This window comes from Tenrec ecaudatus, chromosome 2 (assembly GCF_050624435.1).
Source record: "Tenrec ecaudatus isolate mTenEca1 chromosome 2, mTenEca1.hap1, whole genome shotgun sequence".
Lineage (NCBI taxonomy): Eukaryota > Metazoa > Chordata > Mammalia > Afrosoricida > Tenrecidae > Tenrec > Tenrec ecaudatus.
The window spans coordinates 92,960,588-92,975,018 of record NC_134531.1 but is presented as its reverse complement, the minus strand read 5'-3'; the positions used below and the strand labels follow the sequence as shown (position 1 = coordinate 92,975,018).

The 14,431-nt window shown below is 42.5% G+C and overlaps 1 protein-coding gene and 1 pseudogene across 8 annotated transcripts in view; one reads left to right on the top strand and one right to left on the bottom strand.

Annotated features, from left to right (window-relative positions):
* ARB2A (ARB2 cotranscriptional regulator A) overlaps positions 1-14,431 on the top strand; it is a 498,151-nt gene that overhangs the window by 319,845 nt on the left and 163,875 nt on the right. The window contains exon 11 of one of the 8 annotated variants that reach the window (XM_075541280.1): positions 11,332-11,369. The exons of the other annotated variants lie outside the window; for them this stretch is intronic. Coding sequence (XP_075397395.1) covers positions 11,332-11,354 — 23 coding nt within the window. The 3' untranslated portion in view covers positions 11,355-11,369. Of the gene's footprint in view, positions 1-11,331; positions 11,370-14,431 lie in introns of those variants that run through there. 8 annotated transcript variants of the gene reach the window in all.
* On the bottom strand, positions 9,287-9,479 carry LOC142440902 (translation machinery-associated protein 7-like; annotated as a pseudogene).

Sequence of the window (14,431 nt, the reverse complement as noted above, 5' to 3'; positions counted from 1 at the left end):
GACTGTCCAATTACCTTACAGGTGGGTTTTGGGTCTCCACTACATTCACACTCCTTCCCATTGATTTAGTTGCTTGTTTTTGAACTTCTGATACCTCTTACTGTCAACACCTCATGACCACGCAGGTTAGTGTGCTTCTTCCATTTGGGCTTTGTTGCTTCTCTGCTAGATGGCCACTTGTTTAACTACAAGCCTTTTGGACCCCAGACGCTCTATCTGAAGGCGTAACTTTGGGGGGTAGGACACACTAGACTGCTCCATCCCTGACTGCAGGAATAGCAATGGGGTCGTTTAGGATGCTCGTTTTTCAGACATGGCTGCTGAAGACTGACAGGTGGGGGATGAGCAACTAGGCAGGCAGGATTTGGAATACGCGGCTCTGGAAGAAAGGGCGTTGGACTGGTGGTTTATAACATGCCCTCTCTACTTAACAGAGAGGTAGTCATTGCTCTGTGTCAGGACCACTGTTAGTCTTGTGACTACCTGTATGGGGTCTTTTTTGGAGGGGCGTTGGTTTCTATCTGTACAAGATGGGCAGGATAGGCAATCTTACAGAGATTGGTCTGGCCGTTTATGGGAGGCATTGGAGGGGGTGGGGAGGTGAGCGGGGAACCAACAATGATGGGTATAGGAAATTAGTAAGGGCTCTAAAAATGCTGAGGAGAGGGTATAGTTTTCTGGACGTTTATGATAAATCAAGTTGAATCTGTGAGGAATTATGGAGAGGTGAACAATGGGTAAACATGATAGTGGGGCTGGAAAAAAAAGAAAAAGAGTGAAATATATGTGTGTGTGTTTAAATACATAAATATAGGTATACTTGTTTATATATGCATATATATAAGGAAACAGATGGACTTTGGGCTTCTACTTAAATCTCACCTCAGTACAAGAATGGTTTCTTCTAATAATGTGACATTGTATGATACTCACCTTCCTGACACACTTGCTGAAGACAAAATGTGGTGAAGAAAGCTGATGATGCCCAGCTATTAAAAGGCATCTTTGTTTTTGACACTTGAAAGTGTTCAGAGTGGTAGTAGGTAGAAAAATACCTAAAGCAGGAAAGGGGACTGAAGGACCGTGTGAGGGAAAGAGAGGCTGTGACATTGTCGGTGTCAGCCACGGAAAGCTGCGTTGCAGGATAGCCCTCCTAGCCTTTACTTCTGGTTCTAGCCTTCCTGATTACTTGCTCAAAAAGACAGTATTTACTTACTTGACATCAAAGATCTTTTTCCTGGATTTCAGCATCCCTAGTCAGCTCTGAAATCCACACCTTCCTCTCGCCTAGCAGTCTCTTGTTCTACAGGTGTTGGAAACCTGACAACCTCACCAGTCCTCAAGGGGTGTCTAAAGAATGGTTGCGGGCAAGTTACAAAGATTTTTCCACAATTCTTTAAGTTACAGAAAATCATAACATCCACACACCATTCTGGGTTAACCGATAAGCTTGCTTACGCGCCGAGGGGAATGGCCAGAGGCTGTTGTGGCTGGCTGACCTGGAGGTTAAGGGACTCCTCAGCATCCACCAACTTCTGTGCCCCAGGTCCACAGGATGGTTTCCACCTGTGCATGGTAGGTGCTGGCCAGTCAGTTCCACCTCACAGTGACCCTGTCCGCTCTACATTCAGGAGGCAGAACTTCCCCGTAGTCTGAGTATCTTCCAGCCATGGGTCCGAATCAGCTCACTGACAGACAGTCCCAGCTTGAGGCGCTCATCGTCCAGCCATGCCTGACCACATTCCTCTGCGATTCATCAGGTTGGCAGTGGCTCTCATCCCCCCGACGTGGGCTGCCGATTCTTTCTCTCTGCGCTTCGTATGGAAGCTCCGCTGACACTAGTGATCACTGCTGACCATCCAGGCATGTGACCCACTGGTGCCACAGCCCCCAGCTTGACAGTCCCACAGTACCACAAACTGCCAGACAGATGGTGGCAAAACACGAACACCGACATTCACGCACTCTGGCCTGTTGACATGCATGAGAGCTGGCACCACATCTCCGCCTGCGATGTGTATCCGTCGCGCTGTCCTTTGCCCTTGCCGTGACTTGAGGCAGATTTTCCTTTAAAAAAAAAGCGTATATAGAATATGTGGTACAAATCTGGATACCTCACAATTAGAACGAGAATGTTGTTATTTGTAGCTACAAAGTAGATGCTAACTTCCCACCCTGTGCCTGGGTGAAGTAGAATGCACTCCATGGGGTTTGCATAGCTGTTACTAGAGCTTCCAACCTACCAGGCCGATTCCGTTTGGCCCCGTGTCGAGTCTTTGCATGCCCACTCCAGAGAGACTGAGTCAGCACCTGGCGTGCCTCAGGCGCCCAGGTGAGCCTTATATGGACCAGCAGTCTATAGCAATGACCTGGGGATCTGGTTAAACTGTAAGATCTGATTCAGTATATCTGGGTGGAAATGCAAATTCGCAGCAGGAGGTTGAAGCCTGCCTGTAGGGTTTCCATTGCTAGTGCAGCACGTAATGCTTTGTGCCACGTATGGAATTGCAGGGAAAAAGAAATGGCTAACAAAGTTTAAAATTATAACTACCATGTGGCTGAGAGACTGAGAACTGGAGAGAGACTTGGCTGCTGGCTCAAGGCACCAGTGACTGTATTCTTACTGTTTATTGATCTCAACCTATTAGCTTCCCAAATAAACTTACTTATGAGAGAGAGACAGAGCGGGTGGAGGGACTATAGTAACTGCCCTCACTAACCCATTGTCAGTGTGTGTATTCCAACCCACTGGGACCGTACAGGACAGTGGTTCTCAACCTTCCTAATGCCGCCGCCCTTTAAGACAGTTCCTCAAGTGTTCGTGACCCCCCACCACAAAATTATTTTCGTTGCTACTTCATCACTGTAGTTTTGCTACTGTTAGGAATCCTCATGTAAATATCTGATATGCAGGTTGTATTTCCATTGTTACAAATTGAACATAATTAAAGCATAGTGTTACATTACAAAAAAACATGTAATTCTATATTGTGAAATCTTTATTTCTAATGACAAAAAATGAAATTTTGTCTTGAAGCAAGGTGTAGCATGGGTAACAGTCTTCACGCCAGGTACTCATATGTGGGCCTATCTGCATGTGGGCTGGCCCGCCTGGAGAGGGATAGAGGAGCGGTGTCTCCATTCCTAAAACCATTGGAAATATGTGTTTTCTGATGCTCTTAGGTGACTCCTGTGAAAGGGTTGTTTGACCCCCCAAAGGGGGTGGGACCCACAGCTTGAGAACCTCTATAAGGTTTCCAAGGCTCTAAATCTCTCCCAGAGCAGAGAGCCTCACCTTCTCCTGAGGAGCAGCTGCTGGGGCTTTGCCCTGTCGTCCTTGACAGATGCCTTAGCGTTAAGAACTACATTTGAAAAATTACTATGTTCGTATGGACCTGTCTGCTGGAAATAAAAGGAGGGGCACATCAAAAACATATTCCTAACTGGCAAGCTCCACTTCTCCCAGGAGAAAGTGTCAATAGAAAGTTAGCAATTACTCGGTACATGTGAATGGTAGACAGCCTACTAATGTAACCCTAATTTTTCTTTGCTTAAATAATCCAGATTGACTGTTTACACTGACTGAACTTGCTGAGTATTTGCTAAATATTCACTTCACTTTATTGCTGAAAATACCTCTTGAGGAAATGACACTAAGGAGTATATCTCTTCTTTGTTAGTGAATAATCACTTCCTTCTCAAGATAGCAGTGAAAAATCAACAGTAATTGCTTCTAGAATGTGCTGTCACTCAGAATATGTAGTCAAGTTCAGTTGTCTAATATGTTTTTAGACTCAGCTCAAATTAATTAGGCAGTTGAGAATCTATACTTTGTCTTGTAAACAGACCTTAGAATTCAAGGCATATTACCATATATGATACTGTACCACATTTTTAACGTATCTACTGTTCAAGGGCTGTAACATCTCCCGTTCCACTCAATAGATATAGATCCTAATCCCTTAAGTGATGTTTTCATGGACTAAATAGCACTTTTCCAGCATTTTTGTTCATTAGTGTAAAATTGGCCTGGTAGCTTCTATTCATCAGTGAGTCCCCTTGTTCACTGTCTGTGCTACCTTATAATTATCAGTTGATGGAAGCGATGAGTGTTCTAAAAGTTGACCACCCAAAATTCTTGTGTTTTCAGTGAATCATTCATTATAAATAGTTAGCTAGCATCAGGAACTATGGGCAAACAACTAATTAGGGAGCCATTTAAGATAGAACGCTGGTGGCTTAGTGCTTACTAGGTGGGCTGTGAATGGCAAGATCAGCAGTTCGAAACCACCAGCAGTCTCTCCAGAGAGACACCAGGCTTCCTACTCCCTTAGAGAATTCGTCTCTGAAACCCAGACGGGTAGTTCTACCCTGTCCTATAGGGTCTCTTTGAGTCACCAGAGACTGTATGACAGTGAGTTTGGGTTTTGGTTATCTAAAGAAATGGTCGTTTATAGAGATCATGAACATTTATCCTGGGTATGTGTATTTCCTCAGGCCTAATATTCAGCTGTGATTTTTTAATTTCAGTTTTCCAATAATCACAGTGAATTTCAGTAAGCTCACTCCAGAAGTCGCACTTACAAAAAAAAATTAAAAATAGCCACCATGTTTTTTACAGCTTTCTGAACCAATTTGTGAAAAATCCTTCGAGGAATTTGGCAGTAAAGGTGGCAACTCTCCTTTTACTGAACTAACTCTTCCTTTGAAAGATGAAGCAGTTTAAAACTAATTATTTTTGCAATGATTTTGCAAAAAGCAACTGAGTAATATTAATATGTTTATACTTGAATATTAGGAATGTGGACAAGGTTTTTTCTTTCACTGCCCTCTTTACAGCTATGCTCATAGTGGTTGGAAAAGGGGCACAAGGAGTGCAGAGGGCGGCCATGTTCATCCTTGTTGCCATATGTTAGTATTGATCTCCCTTCCCACAGCACAGCCGCCTGCGTTCCCTTGTCCTTCATTTCTCCTTTCCGCTGTCAGCTCGGGCAGTGTCAAAGCCCAGGATAGGTCTCTGTGTCTGTACATTGCACTCTGCTTTTCTCTCATCTGCTTTCATCTCTGTGTAGGGCTCTTTGCTTCTTTTTTCTTCAATTTCCCCGACTTCCAGTCGCCAGCACCTAGAGTGTCTTTGTCCTGGCAACTGATGGAATCGCATCTCCCCCAGCTTGCTCTCTGCCTCCCCTGGCTGACCTCTGTGGTTTCCTGTGTCCACTTGCCCTTCACTCTCTCTGACTGTCTGAGATGTGCCTCCCTGGAGCACAGGCTCTCAGTCCGCTTCAGTCGACACCCACTCTGTCTGCTTAGTCTGTCTTGTTACAGACAAACTGACACTGAGGCACCATTAATAATCTGCCTCCTGATAAAAATCCTCCCACACTCTACCTCTTTGGAGGCACTGTTTTGTTTTTAGAGGTGAGCTGGAACATCTACAATGAATTTCTTTTGTTACTAAAACGAAACTTAAGTGAATATTAGGGACCACAGATAAGCCAAACCTTTTCTATTCACAAAATTCCAAAATGTTCTATGTTGACTCTTAAGCTTTTAAAATCGGGTATATGTTTTTAAAATTTAGATACATCCTATTTCTTAAAATATGGTCATTTTTAACTTACCCCATAGCTTTAGAGATCTTCAGGTCTGTAAGGGAAAGAGGTACACGCACCTGGCAGTCAACCATTTGAGATGGAAAGCACAGCACTTCCCCAGAGATAAAGCTCAGGAAGGTTAGAAAACTGGAACAGGAAACACAGGTAGGACGTGGAGGAAGCATGGTGCATTGTGGGGCTTTCAATCAAGGACATGAATCAAATGGGAATGAATTAAAGGAAAAGTGGATCTGCTCTGTAAATAAACCTTCACCCAATTCACTAGGTGATCTATACACACATACATATATACATTTGTTCATTTTTATGGGGAAAATCTTTGTATTTCAAGATCAATTTTGAGAGATGATTGGCCAATGACTTCCATTCCTAGGTGTGAGAATTGAGTTAACTCATATTTGATTATAATAATTATTAATTCTATATGCTGAGCAAATAATCCGAGAAGCTGGGCAATATGAAGAGGAATGTGGCATCAGGATGGGAGGAAGGCTTATCAGCAGACTTCAGTATTCAGGGGACCCAGCCTTGCTTGCTGAAAGCAAGAGGACTTGACGCACTTGTTGATGAAAATCAAAGACTGTAGCCTTCATACGGTTTGCAACTCAATGTAAAGAAAACAGAAATCCTCACATGGTACATAGACAAAGATCCAAGCTGTCCAGGATTTCACCTTGTTTGGATCCATGGGCAATATTCATAGAAATAGCAGTCAGGAAGTCAAATGACATATTGGCATTGGGCAAATCTGCTGCATGAAACCCCTTTGAAGTGAAGTGAAAAGATGTTACTTAATGACTAAGATGTACCAGGTCCAAACCAGGGTATTTTCAGTCGCCTCCTCTGCACTGGGAAGTTGGGCCACGAGAAAGGAAGGTCACAGCGGAAGAAAAAGAACGGACCCCAGTGGATGGTGGTGATGGTGAAGGAGACGGAAAGTGTCGTGGCTGCCTGGCCGAGGAGCCAACACCTGCTGGGAGGAAGGGCAGCTCTCTCGTGGTTTCCCGCTCGCAGCAACCATGCCGCCTGGCACTTGTATTGCAACCACTGAGCAAGTCCAGTCCTGTCGGGGGGGCTTCCCCTTTTTGCTACCGTGATGGGACTGGTCTCTCCTGAGAACATGTCCAAAACATGTGAGAGCAAGATTTCCTCCTGTTCACTTATAAGGAGCATTCTGGCTGTGTTTCCTCCAAGACAGATGTTTGTTCCTCTGATAGTCCATGGTACTTATACTTCAATATAATTTATTAATATTCCTTTCAACTTTACATATATAATTCCAACTTCAGTACTTTGTACCCATAAAAACAAAATTGTTTACCACCTAGCTTATAGATATTTTAGATAACTGCCTTGCACAATCCTGTACAAATTTTAGTAATACTGCATATATTCTTAATTTCTAAAGTGCTATAAAAATGATTTGTTAAAAATTCAGGGCAATAAATGTATGCACCATATTTTCTACAGCAATAATTTTACTAGAGAAAACGTTCATAATGGCCCTCTAATATTGGCTTGGAATTTCTTTGATCACTGGCTAATATTTTAGAAGCAAACCTATGAGGAAGAAACAATATGAAAATCAGATTTTGACTTTTCTTTTAAAAATTTTCCTTGAAGGAAATATAAAGTGTTCTTTCCATTTTAATCTTTTCTGCTTTGTTTTTTTTTTATGGATGGAGCATGATTAGATTGAAAATTTCACTGCCAATGAGTCAGTGCTGACTCCTAATAACCTCTTGTGGATTTCCTAGACTGTAACTGTTTACAGGAGTAGAAAGCCCCTTCTTTGTCCCATGGAGCTGCTGGTGGTCTTGAACTCTGATCATGCTGATCGCAGTCCAACACGTTACCACTACACCACCAAGGTTCTGTAGGGTCGCAACACCAGTGATTAAATACAACCAATGTAGGTAATCTATTTGCAAAATTAGGCAATTTACAATTTGAATTATACAGTAATACCTAGTAGATTTTCATGTGCATTGAAATTTAGTTTTACACGCCCAGCACTGTCTCACGATGATGCCCTCTCATGACATATTACAATAAAATGTGAGAATTGGCTAACAGAGATGAAAAGTGGAACAAAGAATTAAGCACTGGAAGTGAATTGTCAAGTGTTTGTGAGAAAAGGCTGAAGAAGTCCCAAAGGAAGTGACGCTAGCTAGCATAAAAACGTCACCTTCTATCGACTCTGAGAGCCCTCCGTGACATTCAAAGGGGGGAGTATAGATTAGTTGACGCAGAGCCTCGCTTCTCGAAGGCATAAAAGCGTGGTGCTTGTATCATAGCCGGCGTTAGGTGATAAGGAGGCAAGCACAACTCAAACTACTCTTGATAACTCTTTTAGAATCTACTCAATCTCTACGAGAAATAAGACATTTTAATTATCAATGGTTCTAATATGCTAAGTTGTAGTATGCGAAATAAATGGACTTTTACTGTGACTTCCTCCTCCTATTATGGGAGAAGGATTGGCCAGCTGCTCTGTAAGAGGTTATTGTTGTGAGGTGCTGGTGATTTACTTCCACCTCGTAATGAGCCTACCCACAACCGGAGGAAACCCTGCCTGCCCCCGCGCCCTCCTCTCCACCCTCCCTGTGCCTGAGCCCATTGCTGCAGCCAACGGGTCCGTCCATCGTGTGGAGGGTCTTCTTTTCGCTCAGCGATGCTCTAGTTTACCAATTATGAAGGCCATTTTCTAGGGACTAATGACACATCCAAAATAACAAGACCAAGTCTCGTCATCCTCATTTCTTAAGGAGCATTCTAGCTATGTTTTTTCCGATACAAATGAGTGTGTGTGTGTGTGTTCGTCAGGCCATCCAGGGTATATTTGTTATTCTCTGCCAGGACCATACTGCAAAGAACCAATTCTTCTTTGACTTTCCATTTCCATCGCCTGCATAAGAAGCAAATCGGGACTTGAATTAGGCGCATCTTAAGTCTTCAAAGTGGCATCTTTGCTTTTAACAATTAAGGGAGATCTTTTCCAGCTGGTGTGCCCTGTGCAGTGTCATTTGATTTTCTGATGGCTGCTTCCATGGATATTGACTGTGGAGTCACGTAAAATGAAATTCTCGGTAACTTCCGTCTTTTCCTGCTGTCGCTTATTGGTCCAGTTTGAGGATTTGCATTTTCTGTTGAGGAGGAGTCCTTGTTGAAGGCTGCAGTCGTTGTGTTTTGCCAGTGAGACTTCAAATTCTCTTCACGTTCAGCATACAAGGTTGTGTCATCTGCCTACTACATGTTAATCTTCCCCTACTCCTGATGCCATAGTCTTCTTCATATAGTTCAGCTTCATGGATCATTTGTACAACATACATGAACTAAATATGGAAGAGGATATGACCCTGATGTACGTGTCTCCTATTTCAAACCAAACGATATCCACTTGTTTGGTTCAAATGACCGACACATGGTCTATGTACAAGTTCCACATGAGAACAGTGAAGTGTTACGGAATTCTCTACAAAGTTATCCACATTTTTTTATAATCCACACATGCCAATGCGTTTTTTCCCTTCTTTTCCACAAAGGTTTGTTCTTAAATGTACAACAGTCTCCAAAACGATACTCTATCAGTCCCTGTCCCAGCAGGGAATCCAGGTGTTTGAACAGGCATGAAATCAAGAGTCATAACTGCCTCAGTCACTGAGAACAGCTTACTTTTTGCCAGATTTCTTAATTCCAGCTGTAACCTGGGCACCCTTCTCCCTGGGCCTTTGCCTTTAGCTCCTCAAGTGTCTTCTGCTCTTTCTATTTCTGCTTGAACGCCTTTTCTTCCTCATCCATTTCCCTGGTCTGCTTCTTGCATTGGTTCAGGGGCTGCTTCTTGCCACCTTTGCGACCCGACATGGCATCAGCCACCAGACCTGCCATCAACCCAATGCCTTTACATAGTCAATGAACCACAGGAAAGCACCATTCTAATCTGTGCTTTCAGCCAAGGTCAATCTCATCTATTAGCTAAAGGTTTTAGCCAAGAGAATCAATCCTATGGAGCAGTTCAACTCTGTATCGCGTGTGTGACTCTGGGTCCTAGGCAGTGGATCAACTGGAAGGCAATAGGTTTGGTTTGATTTGTATTCATTTCTCATCAATGCTAAGAGACATTTTGACAAAAAGATCAGAAGGTCACAGAAAAGCTGTCTCTTTTTTCCCCCTCAATTTTTGATTCACCGCCTCAGTTTATGCAGTCATTTTTATGGTTCTACACTATTTTTGCAAAATGAGAATTCCCTGTAGTTGCTAGGATTGTTAGCATTTATTTTATCTGGCAAGCCTAGTACCTTATTTCCATGGAAATTGTCCATTGCTCTTCAGTATTTCAGAATTCCAAACATTCTGTCATCCCTCTCCTGCTTCGTTTGCCGTTTTGTGGATTGTCGACGTGCTTGCTCTTCCCAGTCATGCCCTGCCAGTGGGCCCCCTCAGAGGATGGAGGATAGCCTATGTGTTCTACCAAAGCGCAGTATTTACACGGCTTTAATATTCTACCGCTGTATTCTGCATCTTGAATTCCGTGCTGACTTCCTCCCTTATCTTCTTTATGCTAATATCTGTTGTTCTGGTCTGTCCTCGCCCTGAAACCAGATCCGTTCTTCAACACATGACCTTCCTTTCCAATGGACACCTGCCCTAGAACATGTCCTTAAGAGAGACTCCTTAAAATTCATCGGTTTCTTCTTTGTTTCAGCTACATATCTGTCGCTCATACAGGATCAATCTTTCTTGAATTGAAAATTATTACAGGAAATTCTGTGTAAGCAGAATGTGAATGTCTAGCTGGAAGTTGGCCAGGTCAATACCCCATTATTGGCAAAAAAACAAAAATATGAATGCACTGGTTTATCACCATTTGCACTTTTTGAACTATGTGGCAGTATAATTATATATTAAAGATTTTCTGAATAAAATTTACATTAAATAAATAATGAGAGTAGAAAGCTTACTTTTCAGTTTTTCCGTTCAGTTGGCTTGATAGGTTTTCTTGCAGTCTGAGGCTTTCAGAAGGTGAAATAGGCATTCGGCAGCCCCACCATGTTTTTGGAGCTCTGAGCTCCGAGCTCAGCAATGCGCTCTAGATGGCTACATTTGAATTTAACCATCATCTGCTCAAAGGGGGGGAGCCCACCTGGTCTCTCTTTAAGACCTTTGAAATCATAGTTAAGTGACTTTGGGAGATAACTCAGCTTGATAAAATGACTGAATACTGTATTACCTCAGCATCTAAAGCCATGTGGCTTTGTCAGGTTTTAAATGCTTAAAGGAGTGTGAAATCTATATATTTAGGTAAGGTTTCAGTATCAAAAAGCCACTGCTTAAAGATTTTATTCTAGTGTTACCTCTTCAATTTTCCATGCCCATTACCGCAGCTCATGTTACCTATGGAAAAGTCTGGGTTTTCTTGGTGTGGGTGATTTGGTTTCTGTTTTTGATTTGGTTTGGTTTGGTTTGGTTTTCCAAGATATGAATGACGATTTGCCTTGCTTCTGCTCAGAGTTTCTTCAAGAGAGTTTATGGGACTCCACAGACCCCGAACTTGTAATGGTATTGCCACCAATATTAAATTATTTGGGAATCTCTTAAGAAAAGGAAATTTCACTTAGCTCAATAAACAAATAGATAGGTAGGTACATAAATAAATAAGACCTTGTCACAGGCCAAAGTACCAGTTTCGTTGATCATCAGCTGTCCTTTCTGCTAGGTGTATCTTACTATGCGGTGTGATGGGAATTGTCCGTGGAGCCGGTTGCATAGGCCCTGCTCTGAAGTGGAAGCGTACTTTCAATGCGAGTGCAAGGACAGTAACTGCACCGTGACTGGAGTGATCAAGGCAAGAACATCCTGAAATTTTTCCTTCCATAACAAGGGCAAACTCAGCTAAAAAGTTAGTTTAAATCCTGCTTGGCATAACAAGAAACTTTAAACTTTATCTGAGTGTCTGTGAGGATCTACGAATATACCTGACTCAACACCATAATGCCTTTCACCTCAGCCCTGTTCAGCTCAGCCCCTTTGCTTGCTGTATTCGGATATTTAAAATTCTTCAAGGCTTCTGGTGCACCTAGTATGAGTTTATAGCCCAGGACGTTTTCTTTGTATATGCTCAATTGAGTTTTTCTGTGGTCATGTCATATTTGTATGTGAGCTTTTATTTCCAAGCAGAATCATTTTTTAAAAGCACAAAGAGAAACAACAACAAAAATAACCAAAACAAATGTACTTTATAGTCTTGATCTGAAGTTAAGAAAACCACAGAATCTCTATGCTGGCAATACTCTGTTCTCGTTTTTCTATCTCTATTTTGGAAGCATTAACGTACATTCCAGGTTTTGGCTCAAGCAGACCTAGAGTGAGGGTACCACAGAACTGGGCAGTGTTCCATTCTGCTGTCAGTAAGGTCTCTGTGAGGGGAAATCAGCTCAAAGAAAGGAACAGTACAAGTCAGAATCGACCACATGGCGGTAGGCTTTGAGATGAACAAATCCTTTAGGGTGCTGCGCCTTGACGAGCCCAACTGCTACTCTGTAATCTTCTTCACCCATGAAAGACTTCTCAGAAAAGAACCCTAAGACCCTTTGCTCCCCTCCAGCCAACGCCAAGTCCTATTTCTTTGATCTACTTAGTCTGAACAAACTCACCTCCTCTCCTCACAAAACTCACACACAAGATTGCTGGGCTCCTTGCTCTCTCCAGGTATCAGTGCTTCCAAGAGAGTCACCATATTCTTCAAATTGGAGGAGTTTTAACTCTTCCAAAAATACCCCCTAGCTCAGTGGTTCTCAACCTTCCTAATGCCACGCCCCTTTAATACAGTTCCTCATGTTGTGGTGACCCCCCCCCAAGCATATATTCTTTTCATTGCTACTTCCTAACTGTAATTTTGCTACTTTTATGAATCGGGTGACCCCTGTGAAAGGGTCTTTCGACCCCCAAAGAGGTCACGACCAAGAGGTTGAGAACCACTGCTCTAGCCCCAGCTTGAAATGCCAACTAGGCGATACATGCCCACCCAGAGGCACCCCAGAAGAAAGACTTGATCTAATTCTGGAATATCAGTGCTAACTTACTCTGAACACCTGCAGAATCAAGAAAACTTAAGATCACTTCTAGTCTGCCTTACTCTTTCGCTCTGATTTGTGCCTTGTCCTTGGATCTGCTGGTCTGCTTTGTTGATTTAATTGGATTCCAAAAAAAATAATGTTTTAAAGAGATTCGACTTGAGAAGTGGAACTTCGCACACAGCCTTGGGCACTGGCGAGTCCTCCGTTATGTGTCCATGTCATCTCTTGTTCGCACGACCACCCTTTGGGACTGTACATTTGGAGAGACAAGGAGGCAAGGGTCAACTTCCTCGCTAAAAATCATTGACCAAGATGATGTAGGTGGCTTTATCCTCTTACTGTACTGTGTACTGCGGTTGGTTCACTAATTTGACCACTGGTATATAAATGGGAAAATAAATGGTAACGACAATTGCCATTTGAGTCTCTCCTGGCTGAAGAGCTGAGCTCTAAAACTCCAGCCAAGTCTGTAAGATAGCAAATGTGCCTGAGTGGAGAAGTAAGGAGATCGCCGTGGTGCCGAGCACTTGGGGAAAGTACTGCCAGGAGATGAAGCTTGAATGTAGACCTGCGCACATGCTGATTACATACTCTGCCTCCATTATTTCCTACAGCTGTCTTGTAATAGATCCTGGCTGCTGCTTTACCTACTTAAAATAGGGCATGCTTGAGGAGAATCCAGTAACACAAATCCTGACACACTGTGCCTTTCAGAATCATGAACTCTTACTACCAAACTCTTAACACCAAAGTTCCTAATAATAGAAAGTACAGCGGCCCTGCTCTCCTGGCTGTCTCTCTCCGTCCCCATTAAGATTGTACACACATGGAGATTTGGGACCATGTCTTTCTTATCTTGAACCTGGCAAGTCCCTAAGGATAAGGCTGGCCTGATTCTTACATTGTAACCTAATCACTCCTTAAAAGGTCCCTGTATGTTTTTGAAAGTGATTGATTAGCCACTCAAGCACCCCATCCCCAAACAATTTTGGTTGTCTTGGACATTCCCATCACCCGCATTCCTCTGTTCTTGATTTCTTCTCTAACCACCTGTGCTTCTGCTTATTTTCCCCCATCATCTCATTTCCATAGCATATTAAATAGACTCTTACGGAGATGTTGGCTTCCCTTATTTGTGATGGAACATGTACATAAACTGGGACAGATGGACATTGACAAGGTCTGACCAAGTAAAAGAATATCTTGATATCTTGATTGAGAGCACACACATGAATTCAGAAAGCCATTAATGTAGCCTTACTTTTTGATACATTTAATGCTATTGGATAAACATTGAATTGTTAACTACAAGGTCAGCATTTCAAACCCTCCAGATGAGGTGTCTGCTTCCATAAAAGTATATAGCCTCAGAAACCCTATAGAGGGTTGCTGTAAGAATCAATTTGGTGGGAAGTGGTGGCAATGGGTGATTTTTTAATCACTATATTTAAATTCAGTTTAATATAGCAAAGCTTTAATCAAATTCAGTTTACTAAAAAAATCATTTTACCCATAATTTTTAGACCATGAATGTTTTCCCTTATTTTATAGATGAACTGGTTTCAATATGTGATCCTTAAAGAATATGTGTGTGTGTGTGTGTGTGTGTGTGTGTGTGTGTGTGTGTATGACAGGGGCAGTGTATGTACTCACACACATACAGATGGGAGCTTCTGAGAGATAGTAGGAAAATGGAATTAAAAGATATAGAAATTTTCCATGAAAATATATATGTGTTGT